Source organism: Pecten maximus, chromosome 16, assembly GCF_902652985.1.
Source record: "Pecten maximus chromosome 16, xPecMax1.1, whole genome shotgun sequence".
NCBI lineage: Eukaryota > Metazoa > Mollusca > Bivalvia > Pectinida > Pectinidae > Pecten > Pecten maximus.
In genome coordinates this window covers 21075363-21093808 of record NC_047030.1, presented here as the reverse complement: position 1 = coordinate 21093808, position 18446 = coordinate 21075363, and the positions used below count along the sequence as shown (strand labels likewise).

Below are 18446 nucleotides of genomic sequence, written 5' to 3'. Positions count from 1 at the left end.
TCAAATAAATTTAAATCTGAAAGGTTCTGATGATATAACCAAATCCATTAAAGTGAGTCGAACAAGAAAAAGACTGGAAATCTGAAACCTGCTATACACCCCTCCGCTTATACTTTAACCCTCTGATTATACCGATACAAATTGGAGAGACATTTTAACTCGGAATGTTTGTAAAACACAGCACATTATAGCTGCGTCCTAGATTGCAATTTAACCAGATTCATCTAGGATGAAATATCATATACAGGCAATAGTGACCATAATTTGTTTTTTTAACACAAAAATAACGTGATTTAAAAATCCATCTTTCTGCCGAGTATGAATTAATATAATACTTATCGGATTTATCAAACTGCATCTGCCATTTTTGTCTATATCCTTCCAGACTGCCTATCACAAGGAGACTTAACACGAACATACCGCAGCCTCCCAAAACACACAAACGCACTCACCACACGCATGCATGTCGCACGCACTCGGGAGACCGTCCTTAAAATACCTTAGCTGTTAATAGGACGAAAAACTAAATAAACCAAACCAAACCAAACGAAACATTCGACTCAACCGATGTAATCTAGCGTGTTCGACACAAGTGAGTTTTACCATATACATGTATTTAATTCATCATCATTTAGAAAATTAGGTTTGCATCTTCATTGTTTTTATGGTTCTTAAGATCTTTATAAACTAGTTCAATTTCTTTCACTATTTTATTATTTTGAGTGATTTGTTTAATTATTTGTTTCAAGTCTCTATATGGTTTTCGGTATTTTACTGCAGAAGAAGTTTATGATCTTTTTTTCCTCTTCCACTCAATTTGCTATTGATCTTATTTGTTAATCATATTTCTATTAAATGTTTCTTTCTTAATATTTTCGATTTTTTTTATTTTCAAGTTCAAGAATATATGATCAAAATCATATGATTCTGTCAGTGTAATGTTGTTCTAATTATTTTTTCTTTCAGTTTACTTTCTAATATATTTCTATTATTTTATTCATGTGATGCATATTATGGAGACAGTCCTTTAATTTCAAAAAGTGAAGTTTCAAAGAAAAGCTGGTCACTGACTGTCGGGTTTATATCAACATCAGAAATATAATTAAGTTATTGAAATTGAATAATTTTGATATGTAATAAAACAAATATATAAATAGTTACTTCAAGTCGCTGGGAGATTCACATCCCGATCTTAAATTGTCATTTAACCAGTTTTTTATATTTGAATATAAACGTTTGTGGCTCTCAGAATGATGAATACGTTCGCATAAAGTGCACCAAGTCAAATGACTCATTATATTTGGGGTTATGGAATAAGATTTTGTCCATGAAAAAAACCGCTCAATTTTCGTATTTTTCATTACGTTTGCGGTCATGTTGAGAGTTTTTCCTAATGTGAAGGCGCTTTCAAAGTCTTTTGTATCAATGTATGAACCTGGTGGAAAGAAGAGGGAATAATTTGATCCACCTCTCATCACCGGGATTGTTGATGGAGAAAAACTGTATGTTTTAAATCCCTTTTCTGTTATATAATCTACACACAAAGTATTTTCAAATGCCAAATAATACCGATAATGCTTTCGAAGGATTCCCATACAGCTATTTTCTTTGGATCGTGCACATCTATATGTTCCACAGCCACCGTACACGTGGACATCAGTAGATTTACGGAGAAGCTGTATGTATTGTTCTCGTTTTCCTGGGGTTCTACAGTTAGAAGCCATCCAGGCTGACAACCTGTCTTTCGTTTTCCACACGGCAGATGTAGTCGTATTCAGTGAAGTATGTTCGAATCCTGAATAAAGTGATAAAACATCGGAATCTCTTCTATACGTAAATGTCCAATTAAACAAATGAGTCCATTGTGATAAATCACTATGATAATGATTCGGGGACTCCATACCATGCATAATCCAAATCTGACCAGGTGACTTCTTTGGTGGTTTTCTAGAATTTAGTCGTGGTCCATGGAAAATAACGAACCTTGCAGAGGAAAAATTTACTGATCCAGAGATCATTTTACATGGGTATTGGCAACCGTCGAACTCCTTCCCAATCACCCATTCAGGCTGGTTGTAGTATAGAACATGTAACATTTCAGGAATTGACTTCGCCAGAAAGGACGGTTGATCCAAGTTCTTATGGTATCGAGGCCATCCGATAGGTTGGACTTGAATCAATGTTGCGAGCAAATACATCATCACGATGCACACTGCAAATAAGGCTGCACCCTGGGCTTTATATCCGGACACTTGGCTGAAAACAGAAACAAGAGAAATTTTAGGTTTGTGCAGATGATATATACATGATTTTCACCATTACATATTCATCGAGGCGGCCGGGTATTCCGTTTATCTCCCATAGTACATCTCACGCACTTGACGTACTGATACAACCTTCCCTTCTAAAATTATTAAAAGATAAGAACTGCATAACAGTTCAACGCACCTGCACATGCCATACTTAACAGTTACGCAAGCCTTTTTTGTAATGACGTAAGGAACACCCGACACAGCTGACGGCGATTTCAACACGGTGAAGCAATTTGTTGTTGGGGTAAGTGCCGGTGTCATATAATATGTGTATCCCCGTCAAAAAAAGTATTCGGATTTTTTCTGGCCATCAAAAAAGTATCCTTCCTATAGTATTTGTATCCCCCTTGACATGATGATTTATTTATAAATTTATAGAGAAAATATCACATAGACATCTAGGAAATTAACCATAAACACTCACAAGTGTTAATGTAACTGTAAAGGTAATAATTAGTTACCTGGTCTGGCATTCTTGCATAACAGTAGAGTGGGGCCACACCTGACCGATGACTCAGGTAGAAGCTAATTGATGTGAAGTTTACCTGTCTACCACAAAACACATTATGATTACTATATTTTGATAAGTCATACAACAATTTCTCAGGAAACATTTTTGAATCATCTGGTAATCTATTAATGATTTGTAGTTTGTAATCAATCTTACAATTACCCGCCTAGATTTGTTGATGTTATATAATACTCACATGAAGCTAATCTGTGACTTGGTGCATCTATGTATACAAATTATGTTATTAAAAAATTCAGGTAACATACCACAGCCTCCCAAAACACACATACGCACCCACCACACACATGCATGTCGCACGCACGAGAGGCCGTCCTTAAATGACCTTAGCTGTTAATAGGACGTTAAACAAAATAAACCAAACCAAACCAAACCTCATTTTTGGCCTTTAATTGAGCGTTCGCCGCTGTGAGGAAGGGTTTTGGTTCTGTCCCCTTGCCGAGACATACCAGAGTCTTTAAAAATGGTGGTTTTTCTCCGGGTACTCCGGCTTTCCTCCACCTCCAAAACCTGGCACGTCCTTAAATGACCCTGGCTGTTAATAGGACGTTAAACAAAAACAAACAAACCAAAATTTTAAAAATGGTAGTTGCTGCTCCTGCTTAGCGCTCAGCATATTGGGAGTGGGACGACTGGTTCGCCCGTTGTCAGTAAAGTATAAAAATTATGTTATTAAAAATTTCAGGTCTTTTATAATTTATGTATTTTTCAATTTCAATATACTGTAATTTTCTTTGCATTCTATATTTGTGAACTTAATTACAAAGTATTTATTGATGGCAGGTAAAATACCAACTACAGTAATTGCTAGACTGTCATAGACTATATGCATTACGTCTTTATCTTAATTATATGGAGAGATTTACCCTCTGACCCAAGCTCCAAGGGACTGGCTTGTTGCAGATACAGATATGTCAGAATCAAATACTCTGCAGATAATTTAATTATGGAAGAGTCTTCATGTGCCTTAAACAAATGTGAAATGTTTAACCCTTGGGTATCACATTCCCCCTGGGGAGGAGGCAAAATGTACTATAAGTTGTACAGGAATATTTATATATTGTATAAATGTAATTGAAAATTCGTCCAGGGGACGTGTATATAATATTGTTAGAAATAATTTCAGTATGTAAGAATATTTGCTACTTCTGAATAAAAAAAAAAGACAAAAAAAATATTTGTACATTTAGAACTTCAAATACTACACTTCCAGTAGAAGTAGAAGATGGCGAGGAATACAGCAGCAGGACAGGATATGCCCACTCTGTTAATAGGAAACTATCGTATATGACTATTGTTATTGTGCGGTGAAGTTATTACCACTAGAATGCGTTACGTTAGAGCTGGATGGAATTACAATACCTTTTGCATATCATCATGTAAAATTGATATTTATGTGTATCTAAGCTATTGCCGGTCATGTATTTAAACTACGTAATATGTATGACCTCTTGTCACACATCAAAAAATGGGATTGAGTGAATAATACAATATTGAAATCTTGGTCGATTGTATCCTTGTTAGTATAGGTGTACTTTGTTTGTGTAGACAAGAACAACTGTACAGGTAAAGTCGATCGTAACAATTGTAATTATTATTGTTATCATTGATAACAAAATTCCACGGTTTGTTTGGTGGTCGTCATTTCTGAACCGTCGGTTAATTAAGATGAACAGCCCATGTACACTGAAAAATACGCAAGCGACATGAAAGTGGTGAATCCCTGTTAAAAGGAAAGAGACAAAGATACACCATGGAATTCAAATTGAAAGTTATAGAATTTGCTGTAATTAAAGGAAATAGGGAAACTGGCCGCCAAAAAGGCAAAACGAACCGGTAAAGCATCGTGGCCCAATTTAGAAAAGGAACTTTTAACTTGTCAACGGGAGAACGGTCGTTCTGTATCGTCGGTGGACCAAGTTGGTGTTCTAGATTCATGAAATGCAACGATTTGTCCGTTCAATTGTACCTGCTGCCCCCATTGCATGATCGTAAGAGGCGACTAAATTTGGGATCTTATCTTTTCTCTTCTTTCTGAACAACTTTCTTCTTCCTAATGTCTCCCTTGACAATGCCTCACTTTTGGCCTTTAGTTGAGCGTTCGCCGCTGTGAGGAAGGATTTGGGTTCTGTCCCCTGGCCGAGACATACCAGAGTCTTTAAAAAAGGTAGTTGCTACTCCTGCTTAGCGCTCAGCATATTAGGAGTGGGACGACTGGTTGGCCCGTTGTCAGTATAATGAGACCGGGTGGGGTGTGCTGCTGGGTGTCTTCGGCAGTATGCTTCAGTGAGGTAGCACTATAAATCGGCAAAAGTTCCGGCCTATCACAAGGAGACTTAACACAAACATACCGCAGCCTCCCAAAACACACATACGCACTCACCACACGCATGCATGTCGCACGCACGGGAGGCCGTCCTTAAATGACCTTAGCTGTTAATAGGACGTTAAACAAAATAAACCAAACCAAACCGTTCGTAATCGCACCTCTGTTGATCATTCTCCACCTAAAGATCGGGAGGAAAAAGGTGGATTCAGTTCATGATTTTATTAGGAAAACAACTCAGTGACTTGAAATCAAATGGATTTTGAAATATGGACGAAGAACCAATGATTACTGTAGTACTATCGTGTATGGATAATGAATCAAAACTTCAACCCATAGTCATTTTTAAAAAGACTTACCATCCCAAGAGAAAATTTACCTCCTGGTATAATTGTCCGCTGCAACCAAAAGGGTTGGATGAATGATACAGAAATGGGCATTTCGATCAACGAGTACTGGCGTATAAAGGCCCAAAATAAGGATTTACTTGTCATGGATAGTAAGACCGCACACAAGCAAAATATTGTGAAAACTGAATTAAGAAAATGAGCACGGAGATCGCAATCATTCCAAGAGTCCTAACAAAAAATCTACAGCCACTTGCCTTGATTGTGAACAGAGAGTTTAAGGTAAGTTATGTTTATATGCATTTAACAATTACTTTGATAAACAAATACACGACATACATACCTGCCGTATATAATGACCAAGTGTATGTAGCTTAACGCCCTATTTAACACTGATTTTTAGATAGTCTTCAATGAATTAGACGATTCTATCATAACTAAATAGAATTTAAAGTACACTATTCAGCGGTAGGGGTATTCAACATCACACTTCGATAGCTGTAATGCTTTATTCAAAATTATAACGTATGTATGCTAGATTCTTCCGATGATATTCAGATTATACTTTTTTTCATTATTCAGGCAAAGATGCTCGGTTAGACCAGGACAATCTAGATATATTTAAAAGTGACTCTGAGCCATAGGACTTTGACGGATGGTGACTTCGTGATGGATGACATATTTTGATCATTCAATAACGTATTGCCCGAATTTGTTTGTTAATTTGGTAAAGCCACCTACAGATAACCCGCATTAGGTATCTTCCGATGTAAAAACAAGATGTCCATGGGGCCTGTATCACTCACCTGGTTGGATTTGACCAACTGCCAAATAATGTTCATGTTTGTCAATCTTGAACCATGCTATATACGGTTATAATGTGGGGATCAAAACTGCCTTAAAGAAATAACGAAGTCCAGGCTCTCTAAGGGTGTAAAAAGACCTCAAGGATTGTTTTTACATCATGATTATGTTTAAAGAAACTAAGTCCCTTAGGTTGGAGGGTGGGGATAGACCCGTGGGCCTATTTTTACATCAGAATTGTGTTTATCCCTTAACGTCTAGCGATGCTATACATTGTTATGGGATGGATAGTAACAGGAACCATTTATGCAAAATCTGTTCCCCTTTCCCCAAGGATCTTTCAGACTAAATTTGGTTCAAATCCATTATTAATTTTATGACAAGTAGCGATCTAAAGGAATAACCTCTATTTCCCATTTTGGGCAACGCCCCTTTATCCCCATTGGGATCATTGTCAACATTTATGCAAAATCTGTTCTCTTCCCCAAGGATGTTTCTGACCAAATTGGGTTCAAATCAATTCATAACTTTATGACTAGTAGCGATTTAAAATAATTGCCTCAATTTCCCCTATTGGGCCCCGCCCCTCTAGCCCCTTGGGGGTCAGAGTCACCATTTATGCAAAATCTGATCCCCTGCCCCCAAGGATGATTCTGACTAAATAAGGTCAAAATCAATTCATAACTGCATGACAAGTAGCTCTTTAAAAAATTACCTCTATTTACCCTATTACCCTGTCCCTCTGGCCAGTGGTGGGTCAGCGTCACCGTTTATGCAAAATATGTTCCCCTTCTGCCAAGGATGTTTCCGACTATTTAGTCAAAGTCCAATGAGAACTTTTAGACTAGTAGCGATTTGAAGCAAATGTTGACGGACGACGGACACCGCACCATGACATAAGCTTACCGGACCTGACCTTCGGTCCAGGTGAGCTAAAAATCGTATAAGTGGTTTTCTAGGTCAAAAGCCTTGCGGAAATCAAGAAATTACCACATGTAAGACAGCCTTTGTCGATAGCTTAATACCAAAAATTAATGATATTTCTCACGATTCATGTTGAAATTTTCAAGCATGGCACTCTCAGATTTTTCAATGCAAAAATGTTCAATAAAAGTGCCACAAAACCATACGTAGATAGTCTCCGGGCCACTTTATATATTGTAATCGGAGATGCATTCCTTATTCCAAGAAGCGAATCAACCAGTGCAATGGACTTCTGTGCGCATCATAAGAACAGACAAGGCACAGCGAGAACAGTTCACTGCATTTCTGTTCCCGAAGTCTAGTTGTGTAGGGCAAGGACCGTAATTAAGTCCATTACTAAATAAGAGACAAGTGTAAAGCAAGATGAGACGCGTTCACATTTTTTCTCATTACTTCAATAATGACCCATGACCGATACATTTCGGCTACAGCTACAGATTATATTGAATTTATATAATGCGTATATTGTACAAATGTAAATGATATGTAAGCAGATGGTGTAACCAATCACTGCCGACTTATTATATGTATACGATGAAACACGAAAGAAACTCGAAAGATAATATACTATATTACAGATGAGCTTATAATTTAAATATTCACTCTGGATGATCTTAAAAAAATCTTAAGCAAGATATTTTACACACATTACATTCAAGTCGAAATTCTTTCTAAAAATACCAGTTATGTAACTCAAATACTTTCAAAGATATATATTTAATACGTGTAACTCCAAATGCTCTAGAAACAATGTATGCAATTCAAGGTATTTTCAAAAGCTAAATGCAACTATAAAACCCTAGATATAATACGTCTTAATGAAATCACTCTAGGTATAATACACGTAACTCAAATTACTCTCTAAACATAATTAGATATAATAATTGGTATGCACACTAGAAACAAAAACAAAGTTTAGTATGTGCATGACCAATCTCAATTAAAACCGCATCCTGCTTGGATTTTCTCACGAATTGCACAAACATTTATTTGTGTATAATTGTTTCCCAAGGTGTCATCCTGTTTCTCCCAAAACTGAAAAATATATATCCTGTTTCTCCCAAAACTTATGTAAACACTATAGGGAGAGTGTTGTTTTAACAGTTAATTTAACTGCTACCTGTACAGGTAAATCAATGTTCCGGTTACCTGTACAGGTAAACTAAGGTGTCTATTACTGAATGTATCAGTTGACAAATAAATAAAATAATATATTTATCCATACATTCACAGATGGTTTGAATTTAAAAATTAAACGTGTAATTTAATAAGAAATAAATAGATACAAATAAAAAGTTATGTACACTGTATGTATACATGTATATTTATGATAAATTTATAAAAGTGATTATAATTGACTTCTTTTAGATTTATCCATATATTCATAAATTTATCATAAATATACATGTATACATACATAACTTTTTATTTGTATCTATTTCTTATTAAATTACACGTTTAATTTTTAAATTCAAACCATCTGTGAATGTATGGATAAATATATTATTTTATTTATTTGTCAACTGATACATTCAGTAATAGACACCTTAATTTACCTGTACAGGTAACCGGAACATTGATTTACCTGTACAGGTAGCAGTTAAATTAACTGTTAAAACAACACTCTCCCTATAGTGTTTACATAAGTTTTTGGGAGAAACAGGATATATATTTTCAGTTTTGGGAGAAACAGGATGACACCCTGTATGTATAGACAGGTAAATTTAGTGTGGATCCACTACTCCAGGGTTACCCGATATCCGGACCACCTGACAAGTGAGACACAAAAACAGGTAGGACATTACTGAAAGCATGAATAGCTTGATAAAAAAGTGAAGGCAAGCAAAGCAATTTTTAAAAACAGCTTTTGGTACAATACCAGTAGAGTATAAAAATAGTCTCTGTGATACCCTTTCATGGATGTATATATGTCGGCGTATCCATCTTATATAAGACAATAGAATGTAATGCTATCATTTTATCAACAAGATAACAACGGCTTGTAAACAACCAGAGGTCCTAGACTTCATTTAATATGACTCGATATAGAGGCACGTAAAGCGTCGGGTGTCGCACAAAGAAGCTACATGAATACAAAAAATATTTTGAACTAGAAAAATCTTCACGAGAATTCAGGTGGATCTCATATAAATTTGAGCTGAAACTGCCATATCCCCTTTCCCACACACAAATACTAGTTTTATATCGGCTAGTTAAAGGTATTTAACTGGCACAAGAGGAATCTTAATGGAATTCAAAAAATATCCAACACGAACTTCTTAGAAAAAGCGATGTAGAGGTAAACATTTTGAGAAATAGTTATAATAAATTTCAACTGAAAAAAAAACACAAATTGGCCCCCTGTCAGTCATCTTGTTTTCAGATCAGTCTCTTTTAGATAGGAGCTGAACAGTAACTATCTGGATGTCTACCATTATATTTTGATGTAGCAAATTATCTACATCGTGAGGTCATGACAGGAACTGAACAGAAACTATCTGACTGGTTACCATTATATCGATGAAGCAATATTGAAATATTATATTTATCATCCTGGTGATTGGGAGTCCTTTACCTACTAAGGTGACCAAGATTAATTAATGAGAGGCGACTAAATTTGGGATCTTATCTTTTCCCTTTTTTTTTCTAACAACTTTCTTCTTCCTAGTGGTATCCCGCAGCCTCCCAAAACACACATACGCACTCAACACACGCATGCATGTCGCACGCACGGGAGGCCGTCCTTAAATGACCTTAGCTGTTAATAGGACGTTAAACAAAATAAACCAAACCAAACCAAACCTCATTTTTGGCCTTTAATTGAGCGTTCGCCGCTGTGAGGAAGGGTTTTGGTTCTGTCCCCTTGCCGAGACATACCAGAGTCTTTAAAAATGGTGGTTTTTCTCCGGGTACTCCGGCTTTCCTCCACCTCCAAAACCTGGCACGTCCTTAAATGACCCTGGCTGTTAATAGGACGTTAAACAAAAACAAACAAACCAAAAATTTAAAAATGGTAGTTGCTGCTCCTGCTTAGCGCTCAGCATATTGGGAGTGGGACGACTGGTTCGCCCGTTGTCAGTATAATGAGACCGGGTGGGGTGTCCTGCTGGGTGTCTTCGCCAGTATGCTTCAGGTAGCAAAAGTTCCGGCCTATCACAAGGAGACTTAACACGTACATAACGCAGCCTCCCAAAACACATATACGCACTCGGCACACGCATGCATGTCGCACGCACGGGAGGCCGTCCTTAAATTACCTTAACTGTTAATAGGACGTTAAACAAAGTAAACCAAACCAAACCAAAACCGACTCTCCAGATGTATATGTTCATTAAACGGAAATATTTCAATGCTATATTACGACACAGTTTTAAGACGTTTTCCTGTTCAATCGAATTAGGGTTTGAAATCTACGTTATCTAATTAAAATGAGTTATCTTACTTAACATGAAAAGACGTCTACATATTAAGACTGAAAAATGTTTACTTATTAAACAAGCAATGCGATTAGGTCTCAGTAAAACGTGTACTTACTTCATGTTGTTGAAATTATGTGTCTCCACTGGTAGGCTGTTTATAAGTGAGGAATTCAGCGTACGCGATAAGATCTTACGCAAAATATTTTTATATGGCTTTCTCTCGGTTGTTTATGCATACTCGGTCTCGGTCAACTAGTTTCCGTCCCACATATTAAACAAGTTGCTGTCTGAACGAGAAGACTAGGGCCTCACAGCTCTCTGTGCCTTTCCTTTCACACATATCCCCGACAACGTACACCAAGCGAAACGAGATGATGTAGTGTTAGCATACACGGATTAAGCCTACGCATTATTTAAGGTTATTATTGGACAGCCTACAGTTAATGAAAAATCATTACATAGTATAATTTTGATTAAATGTGTTTTGCGGATAGATATTTCATATTTTGCTTCACAACTGCACCATAACGGGGATACTATTACAACAAAAGTATGTTTTGCATTTGTTTAAATAGTATTATGTGTTATCTATGTCTATGCAATAATACATGCTGTACTGTTATATGTTCAGTAGCGTTCATGTACTACATAGTTTTTATTTAACCTGTTAAATTTACCTGTTAAAAATAAATGTTAATTTCGACTATTTCGCTTACGCTTGATGTCAAATTATATCTAATTTGAAATCTTTTAAATTGCATAGAAACGAAATGTACTGTTATATGTTCAGTAGAAGTTTATATAATTATAGAACCTGTAAATAATCATATCTACATGTACACATGTTAGCTAATTTGCCAATAATTAGATGGACCTCGGTTCTCTAAACAACTTGGATATTATCTATACCATGTCCATGTAATACTGGTTGTATCCAATTATCTTTGTGTAGTTATAATTAATGTGGTGTTTACATGTAGACTTCAGGTCACGAACCCCATAACCATATTAAGTTAGGGGAAATCTATCTGTCCGGCCAATGCACATCATGAACATATAAAAGAGTAGCCTTCCATTGAATCTATGGTCATTCCTACCCGTCTGCGAACGGACAATACCTACACATACCTGCATCATTAAACAGAGGAACCTCAACTCTACGACTTCGTCTTTATTCAACTCTACAACATCCACCACTACACATCGAAACCACAAAAAATGCAGAAGATTATTATATTTCAATGCTTTGTAAGCTGTTAGACATCAAAATCAACAAAAAAGTTCCGTCCACGCTAGCACACAAGTTGTGTGAGAGTGGTTTGGTTTATTTTGTTTAACGTCCTATTAACAGCTAAGGTCATTTGAGGACGGCCTCCCGTGCGTGTGTTGAGTGCGTATGTGTGAGAGTGGGGAGGATTGGTTTACCCATTGACAGTATAATGTGACCAGGTAGGGTGTCCTGCTGTGTTTCTTATAAACACAAATACGATATATTCGTCGCCTTTAGTAAACACATTTTAAAGTAAGTTTCCGATTTTACTCATTATTCACCATAAATCTCACTGTGTATGTGCATTTTAGCGACGGATTGAACGGCAATAAAACAGATTATTGAAATATGGATCGACTTGCAGGGTGCACCACACAAGTCGACAAAGGTCTACACCCCACAAGTCGCCTTGAAAACAGAACAAATTTGGGGTAATTGTTTTTAAAACATTCAAAGGACGCCTCTGATTAAGTGAAAGAACCCGTACAGGAGCGGGAAAGAATATGACCGCATGTAGTAAGAGGTGACTAATTTTATTTCGTATTTTCTATTTAATGGACATTGAATTGAAGAGACCAAAATGAATTTTGAAATTGGAAATTTATTTGAGGATTTTTATCTTAAACGTTCCTTCTCAATCTTGAAATCGCTCTCCAAATAAGAAAGCTTGCTAGAACATTCTCCCTTCATCTGAGTGATATTTCTCTGTAATCGTTTTGGGTTTGATATCATTAACCTCATCAATGGTTCGAGTTCTCAAATCTAGACATACGAATTAAAAACTTTTAACTTTACAAGACTGCTAACATTCAGATCCATGGAGCGGAATTTGGCACTTCGCTAATCTAGTGACTTTGTGTTTATTTCAATGACTGAAAAACGTGAGTCAATACTACTCATGCACTGGCTCATCAGCACATCAAATATTTCTGATACCACCATGTTAGATTCGTGCTCAGTATCTTTGATTCACAATCATTATCATAGTTACCATACATGGTATTTTTACATGATACCTCTCTGAAACTTTTATTTCATTGTTCTATACAAAGTTAGAAGTGTTCAGGGCTTCTTGATATGCCTGTTGATTCCATGTTCACCTCCCGATTCTTATATCGAGAACATGACACCCAGTGGGTCTTGTCGATCAGTCTGCCTTTTTTATCGATTTTGAATTGAAAACATAGTATGCTTTAAATATTTTCTTCGTTTTTGACGTGTTTTTCATAGATACCGAAAACTTAAGTTTCCAAAATACGTGTAATAAGGGTCTTCGTCATCGAAACAAAATTTAAAAAAATGTGTGTGTGATTTTCACATGCATATTTTATAACTTGAAGTGACAAGTTTTACATGAAAGATAGATTTCTGTTCTACACATGTGGTGCCCCGTATGTGCATGGACGACGGTATTGTCCGAGATTATCTATTGAAGAAATAACACTGATGATTCACTCGACAGCTGTAAAACTGATTTATTGTATTGTGATTTCTTTGATCGTGAATTTATTCTTTCTTCTATTACATGATATCCTCGACTTGGAAATCTTATCTCTGTTGTGTGCCCATCCAATGTTGTCAATTCCATGCTCTGAAAGGCAAATTGTAACACCGGGGACAATCTAATACAAACCTATTCAATCACACAGCGAACGTGTGGGCTATTGACAGACACCCGCCGCAACAACATAACGAAAATCATTGTTAGACTATAAAAGGAAGCTTGACAGTTAATTTAGATCTATTATCAGACAATCAATTTGTAGTCCCTGTTTTTCTTATATATCAGTGAATATATGTTTTAATCAGTCACGTCAGAACAAGTTAATATTTCACACACCAATAAATATTTATTTCTAAACAGTGGCTTCGAAACATCCCATATACCAGTAAATATTTATTTCTAATCAGCGACGTCCCAAATTGTACTCCTGCTTAGCGCTCAGCATATTAGGAGTGGGACGACTGGTTCGCCAGTTGTCAGTATAATGTGACCGGGTGGGGTGTCCTGCTGGGTGTCTTCGGCAGTATGCTTCAGTGAGGTAGCACTATAAATCGGCAAAAGATCCGGCCTATCACAAGGAAACTTAACACGAACATACCGCAGCCTCCCAAAACACACATACGCACTCACCACACGCATGCATGTCGCACGCACGGGAGGCAGTCCTTAAATGACCTTAGCTGTTAATAGGAGGTTAAACAAAATAAACCAAACCAAACCAAATATCTCGTATACCAAACACGAGCAAACCGCAGTCTCTCAAAACACACGCATACATCTCAAGCATGCATTTCGCACACAGGGATGCCGTCCTTAAATGACTTCAGTTGTTAATAGGACGTTCAACAATAGAAAACCTAATCAATAAAGCTAGCTACTTCTCTGTACTTTTTTTTCTACCTCCAATTATCAGAGTGAATAGATACCGTCACCACAGCGTGTTTTTTGTGCTACATGGTTGGATTTGTGCATGAATATATAACACGAGACCATGGCGAGATCTCAAGACCTTTTATTGCAGACTAGTATATGTCGATATAAGACCTTTGAAATAACAAAACAATAGAAATATATTGCGCCCAACGTTAACCATATGACAAGTATCACACACGTAAAACATATTCATTGTATATATTACCTACAAATACATGTTATACACTACAACTAGTATAGCATAGACTATCATAACCTTTACATGCATATGCGTTGCACTACAGATACAGTGCTATACTATAAAATAAAGGTATTTCGTTGAATAATGCGTTCTTAGCTTATTGTTTATAATATGAGGTATGAACTATATCCAGGTACATGTAAGTACGGACATACAGTATTACGGTTAATTTTAACATTAAATACTGAATACTATACAGATGTACAATTATCAGTATACATATACATAGTAAAATACATACAAGACAGATTACCTGTGTATCTTTACAAAGAACTTTTTCTGATTACATGTACATTGTGACGGACAGGCGAGCCTGTGAAAATACTAATCAACACACTAAATATTTGGACTAGCAGTAAATAAACGGTACCATAATGTAATGTTGTAATATACATTTATCGGGAAAAAAGATTTAAGCAGATTTAAATAATATAAATTGAAATGAATGTAATGCATGAAACCATTTCACATCAGATTAATATAAATCTTACTTTTGATTCAGATAATAACTATTTATGTAATCAGTATGGTTTTGAAGGATAGTCAAAATTTAATTTACAATTATACAATCTAATTAAAATCTAAATGGCCATTCTCACTACTTTTATTTTAACTAAAAGCGATATTTTAATACATATATCGTATTGTATGCAGTACTGTTGTATCGTTTTGAAATCCAATAGGCGTATACCTATGATTGGAGACGTTTCTTACCTGTCATTTCTATGTGAATGAAAGACCAAAAGATAGCACATAATTTCAGCAGTTTATTATTAAAATTTATTCATTTCTATCGTGGTACATACATATTTTTTTTTAACAAATATACAAAATCTGCGACAAGTATTAAATTCATAAATATATCCTCACAGGCCACGTGTTGGTTGACGTGGCAGCCGGAAATACAAGTACACATCGATCTTTTTAGAACAACCACTGTGTTGGATAGTATACATAGCATAATATTTAAAAACATTAACTACGTAACTCGTTCAAGGTTTTGATTCCAGCCGTGTCGGATAGGTTCTACATCCTCGAGTACGATAAAACATGTACCGACTTGTACGATCATAACAGGGGTAAGAACTACGTCATATGCATGGACTCTATAACACAGAAATGGCGTCTCCACGGCTCGTTTCGAAGTAAGTTTTTGCATATTACTGTTGTTTCCGTTCAATTTGTATATCGACACATAGCCTATTGAAGGTCTACACCAAAAAGGATTACTCAATTTCAATTAATAGCGTACGCAATTCCTTTATTTGGCCAAAAACTGAGATATAGGGAACATGAAATGTCGGAACACCTTAACTACTCAGCCAGCACGGCCCCTTCAACTTCGAGATAATAGTACATTTTACATAGGTTTAATGATATCGTAAACACCATTTCACTTCGTGAAAACTGAGTTTTTTTAATTATCTGATTTTTGTTACTATGAAAAAGAAAAAAAAACAAGGATTTTGGCCGGGACCGGAATAACACTATTACGAGTTAAGCAGGGTCTTCGAGTTATCCGAGTTGGATTTAACGAAGTTTGACAGTACATTGAACTTTAGAAGAATGAGAAAAATAAATCAAGAAACTTACAAAATCACACCGCCATGCCTCGACAGCATCGTCAGACCAAGTTATCTGTATGTGCATGTCAAAAGCTCCTCACACATGATGTAATTGATTAACAAGTCAATGTGTTTTAATCACATGAGCATTAATTCAATAAATGAATGAATGCTCCCGTATATTTTCCTAAAATTTGATACAATAGGGTAGCGATGTCCCGGACAATATTGATCATATGTCGATTTCTATTTTACGTAGTTGATGAACGTATGGTCGTTATCTAAAGTTTCTAAAAATATATGGAAGGTTGTTTAAGTTTATCTTTTCTATTACCTTTTTCCCAGGTTTACATATTCATTCAGTACTGTATGGTAACCAGACTGTTACGAGTAGTGTTGGTGAAGGAAATGACGATTAGATACCTTCAATTTTATCTCTGCGAGATCAAGTGTGTAATGGAAACAATTCAGTGCATTATCAGTATACTATCGTCAACAATCATTGTAAGTCCAGTGCGTTCGAGCAGACACATACATGTATGCAGTTACATACATAGTTGGATAGGAGACTTCCTACGTGAACACTTACAAGTGATTCTTGAAGGAAACGGGTCCCAAACACAGGCGCTTGCATAAAAGTATGTGAATAAAAAAATGATATGGCATTGGCAACACGGCCAGCACAAGGCCGTCAACTCCGCTACGTGCGAAACTGCACCTCCAACTCACTTCAATCGGATAAAAAACCACAATTTCATGTATTCACACTGACACGGCGCATGCTCTAAACGAACGTCATTCATCTTTATCCCACCATGTCACTCAATGCAAATGTTAAACCGAAAACACTATAAACCGTGAAAACAGCACAGAATTCCTCCTTAAGGGCACCATTTAGCAAACTGCTCCCTCAGCCCGCCCACACTCCTCATTTACATAAGAGGTTGAAAGGTAATGCGTTTGTATGGTCGGCTGTCGCCAGGTCACGTTTTGGGGTCATCGCATTCATTTTCATGTTTGCTGACAACCCGCATATTTTCCGTAAACCTCTTAGCTATTTGTAGACTTTCGTCTAATAAACGATGATCTATAACTGTCAATTATATTTCAGTTTAAACATCGAAAACGTGGATTATTCTGCGAAATTATATGAGCGAATTCCGCGTTTGTTTACACTTTGGCGGATTTCACAGTATGACATTGATCAACGCTGATTGGCTGATGCTATGCCAGCTACCAGCTCCCAGCTGACACGTCACCAACCGGCGCACTTCTCTGTGACAGCTCAAGGTGACCTGCAGACGTATCGTATTTATGAAGACTTCTACCACTTCATGTATCCAATGCCATCAAAGCGTTGGGTACGAATTTAAGAGTGATACACTAAACATTATTTGTTTCATTTAACGGAATTTGAGTATTTTATTGTCTACACATTAACCATTTTGACCCCTGTGGCCTTGAATGTCGCACGCACGGGAGGCCGTCCTTAAATGACCTTGGATGTTAATAGGACGTTAAACAAAATAAACCAAGCCTTGAATGAAGGTCAATGTCATTCATTTGAACAAATTAAGTAGTCTTCTTCCAAGTTGTTGTTTAAAGATTTAGGGCATCAAAATTATCGACATGACATACTGCATGGATATACGTAATTTTTCAAAAATAAAAAAGTTTTTTTTTTTAAATGTTGACCTTTGACCCTACAGCGAACTTTTCTGTTTGACCCATGATCTTAAAGCTCATATACGGCTCCTTGCCATTGAGTAGTTTTCATTGGCTTATACTTGAAGCTCCAACGTCATGCTAGGATTACCATCAACGGGGTATTGTTGGATCTTGTATTGCAGTGTATCGAATGGAAATCACAAGTTTAATTTTGATTAGATTGGTATACCAGTCACCTTTGTCTTCAACAATGACTTCTTGAATTTTTTTTAGAATAGCTATCTGCAACCTTACCTGTCTCCACCGGATCTATATTTTGCTACTGCAGTTGTCCAACTATATTATGTAAAGACATATATGGCAGCAAACAATATATGTAACAAGCAGTTTATTAGCTATGGTCCTAAACATTCTCCACAACCAACTAAGAAATCGAGCAAGTTCACTAAATTAGATGGGAAATGTATGTCGAATGCGAATTCGAGTGAGAATATCTTCCTTTCTGCTAGAATTTGAATGGTGTGACTTGCAATGGCAGATTTAG

General features: G+C 36.4%; 1 protein-coding gene across 2 annotated transcripts; it reads right to left on the bottom strand.

The window, feature by feature from the left end:
- Positions 1-554: 554 nt before the first annotated feature.
- On the bottom strand, positions 555-11068 carry LOC117314782 (alpha-(1,3)-fucosyltransferase C-like). 2 transcript variants are annotated; one of them, XM_033868881.1, is made up of 2 exons: positions 10837-11068; positions 555-2256 (listed from the first exon to the last, which is right to left on the bottom strand). In XM_033868881.1, exons 1-2 carry the CDS (start codon positions 10839-10841, stop codon positions 1158-1160), a joined length of 1104 nt encoding a protein of 367 aa, XP_033724772.1. In that variant the 5' UTR covers positions 10842-11068; the 3' UTR covers positions 555-1157. The 2 variants fall into 2 exon arrangements, with proteins under 2 accessions (XP_033724772.1, XP_033724771.1); XM_033868880.1 differs by lacking the exon at positions 10837-11068 and adding an exon at positions 2774-3110.
- Between the last annotated feature and the right edge of the window lie 7378 nt (positions 11069-18446).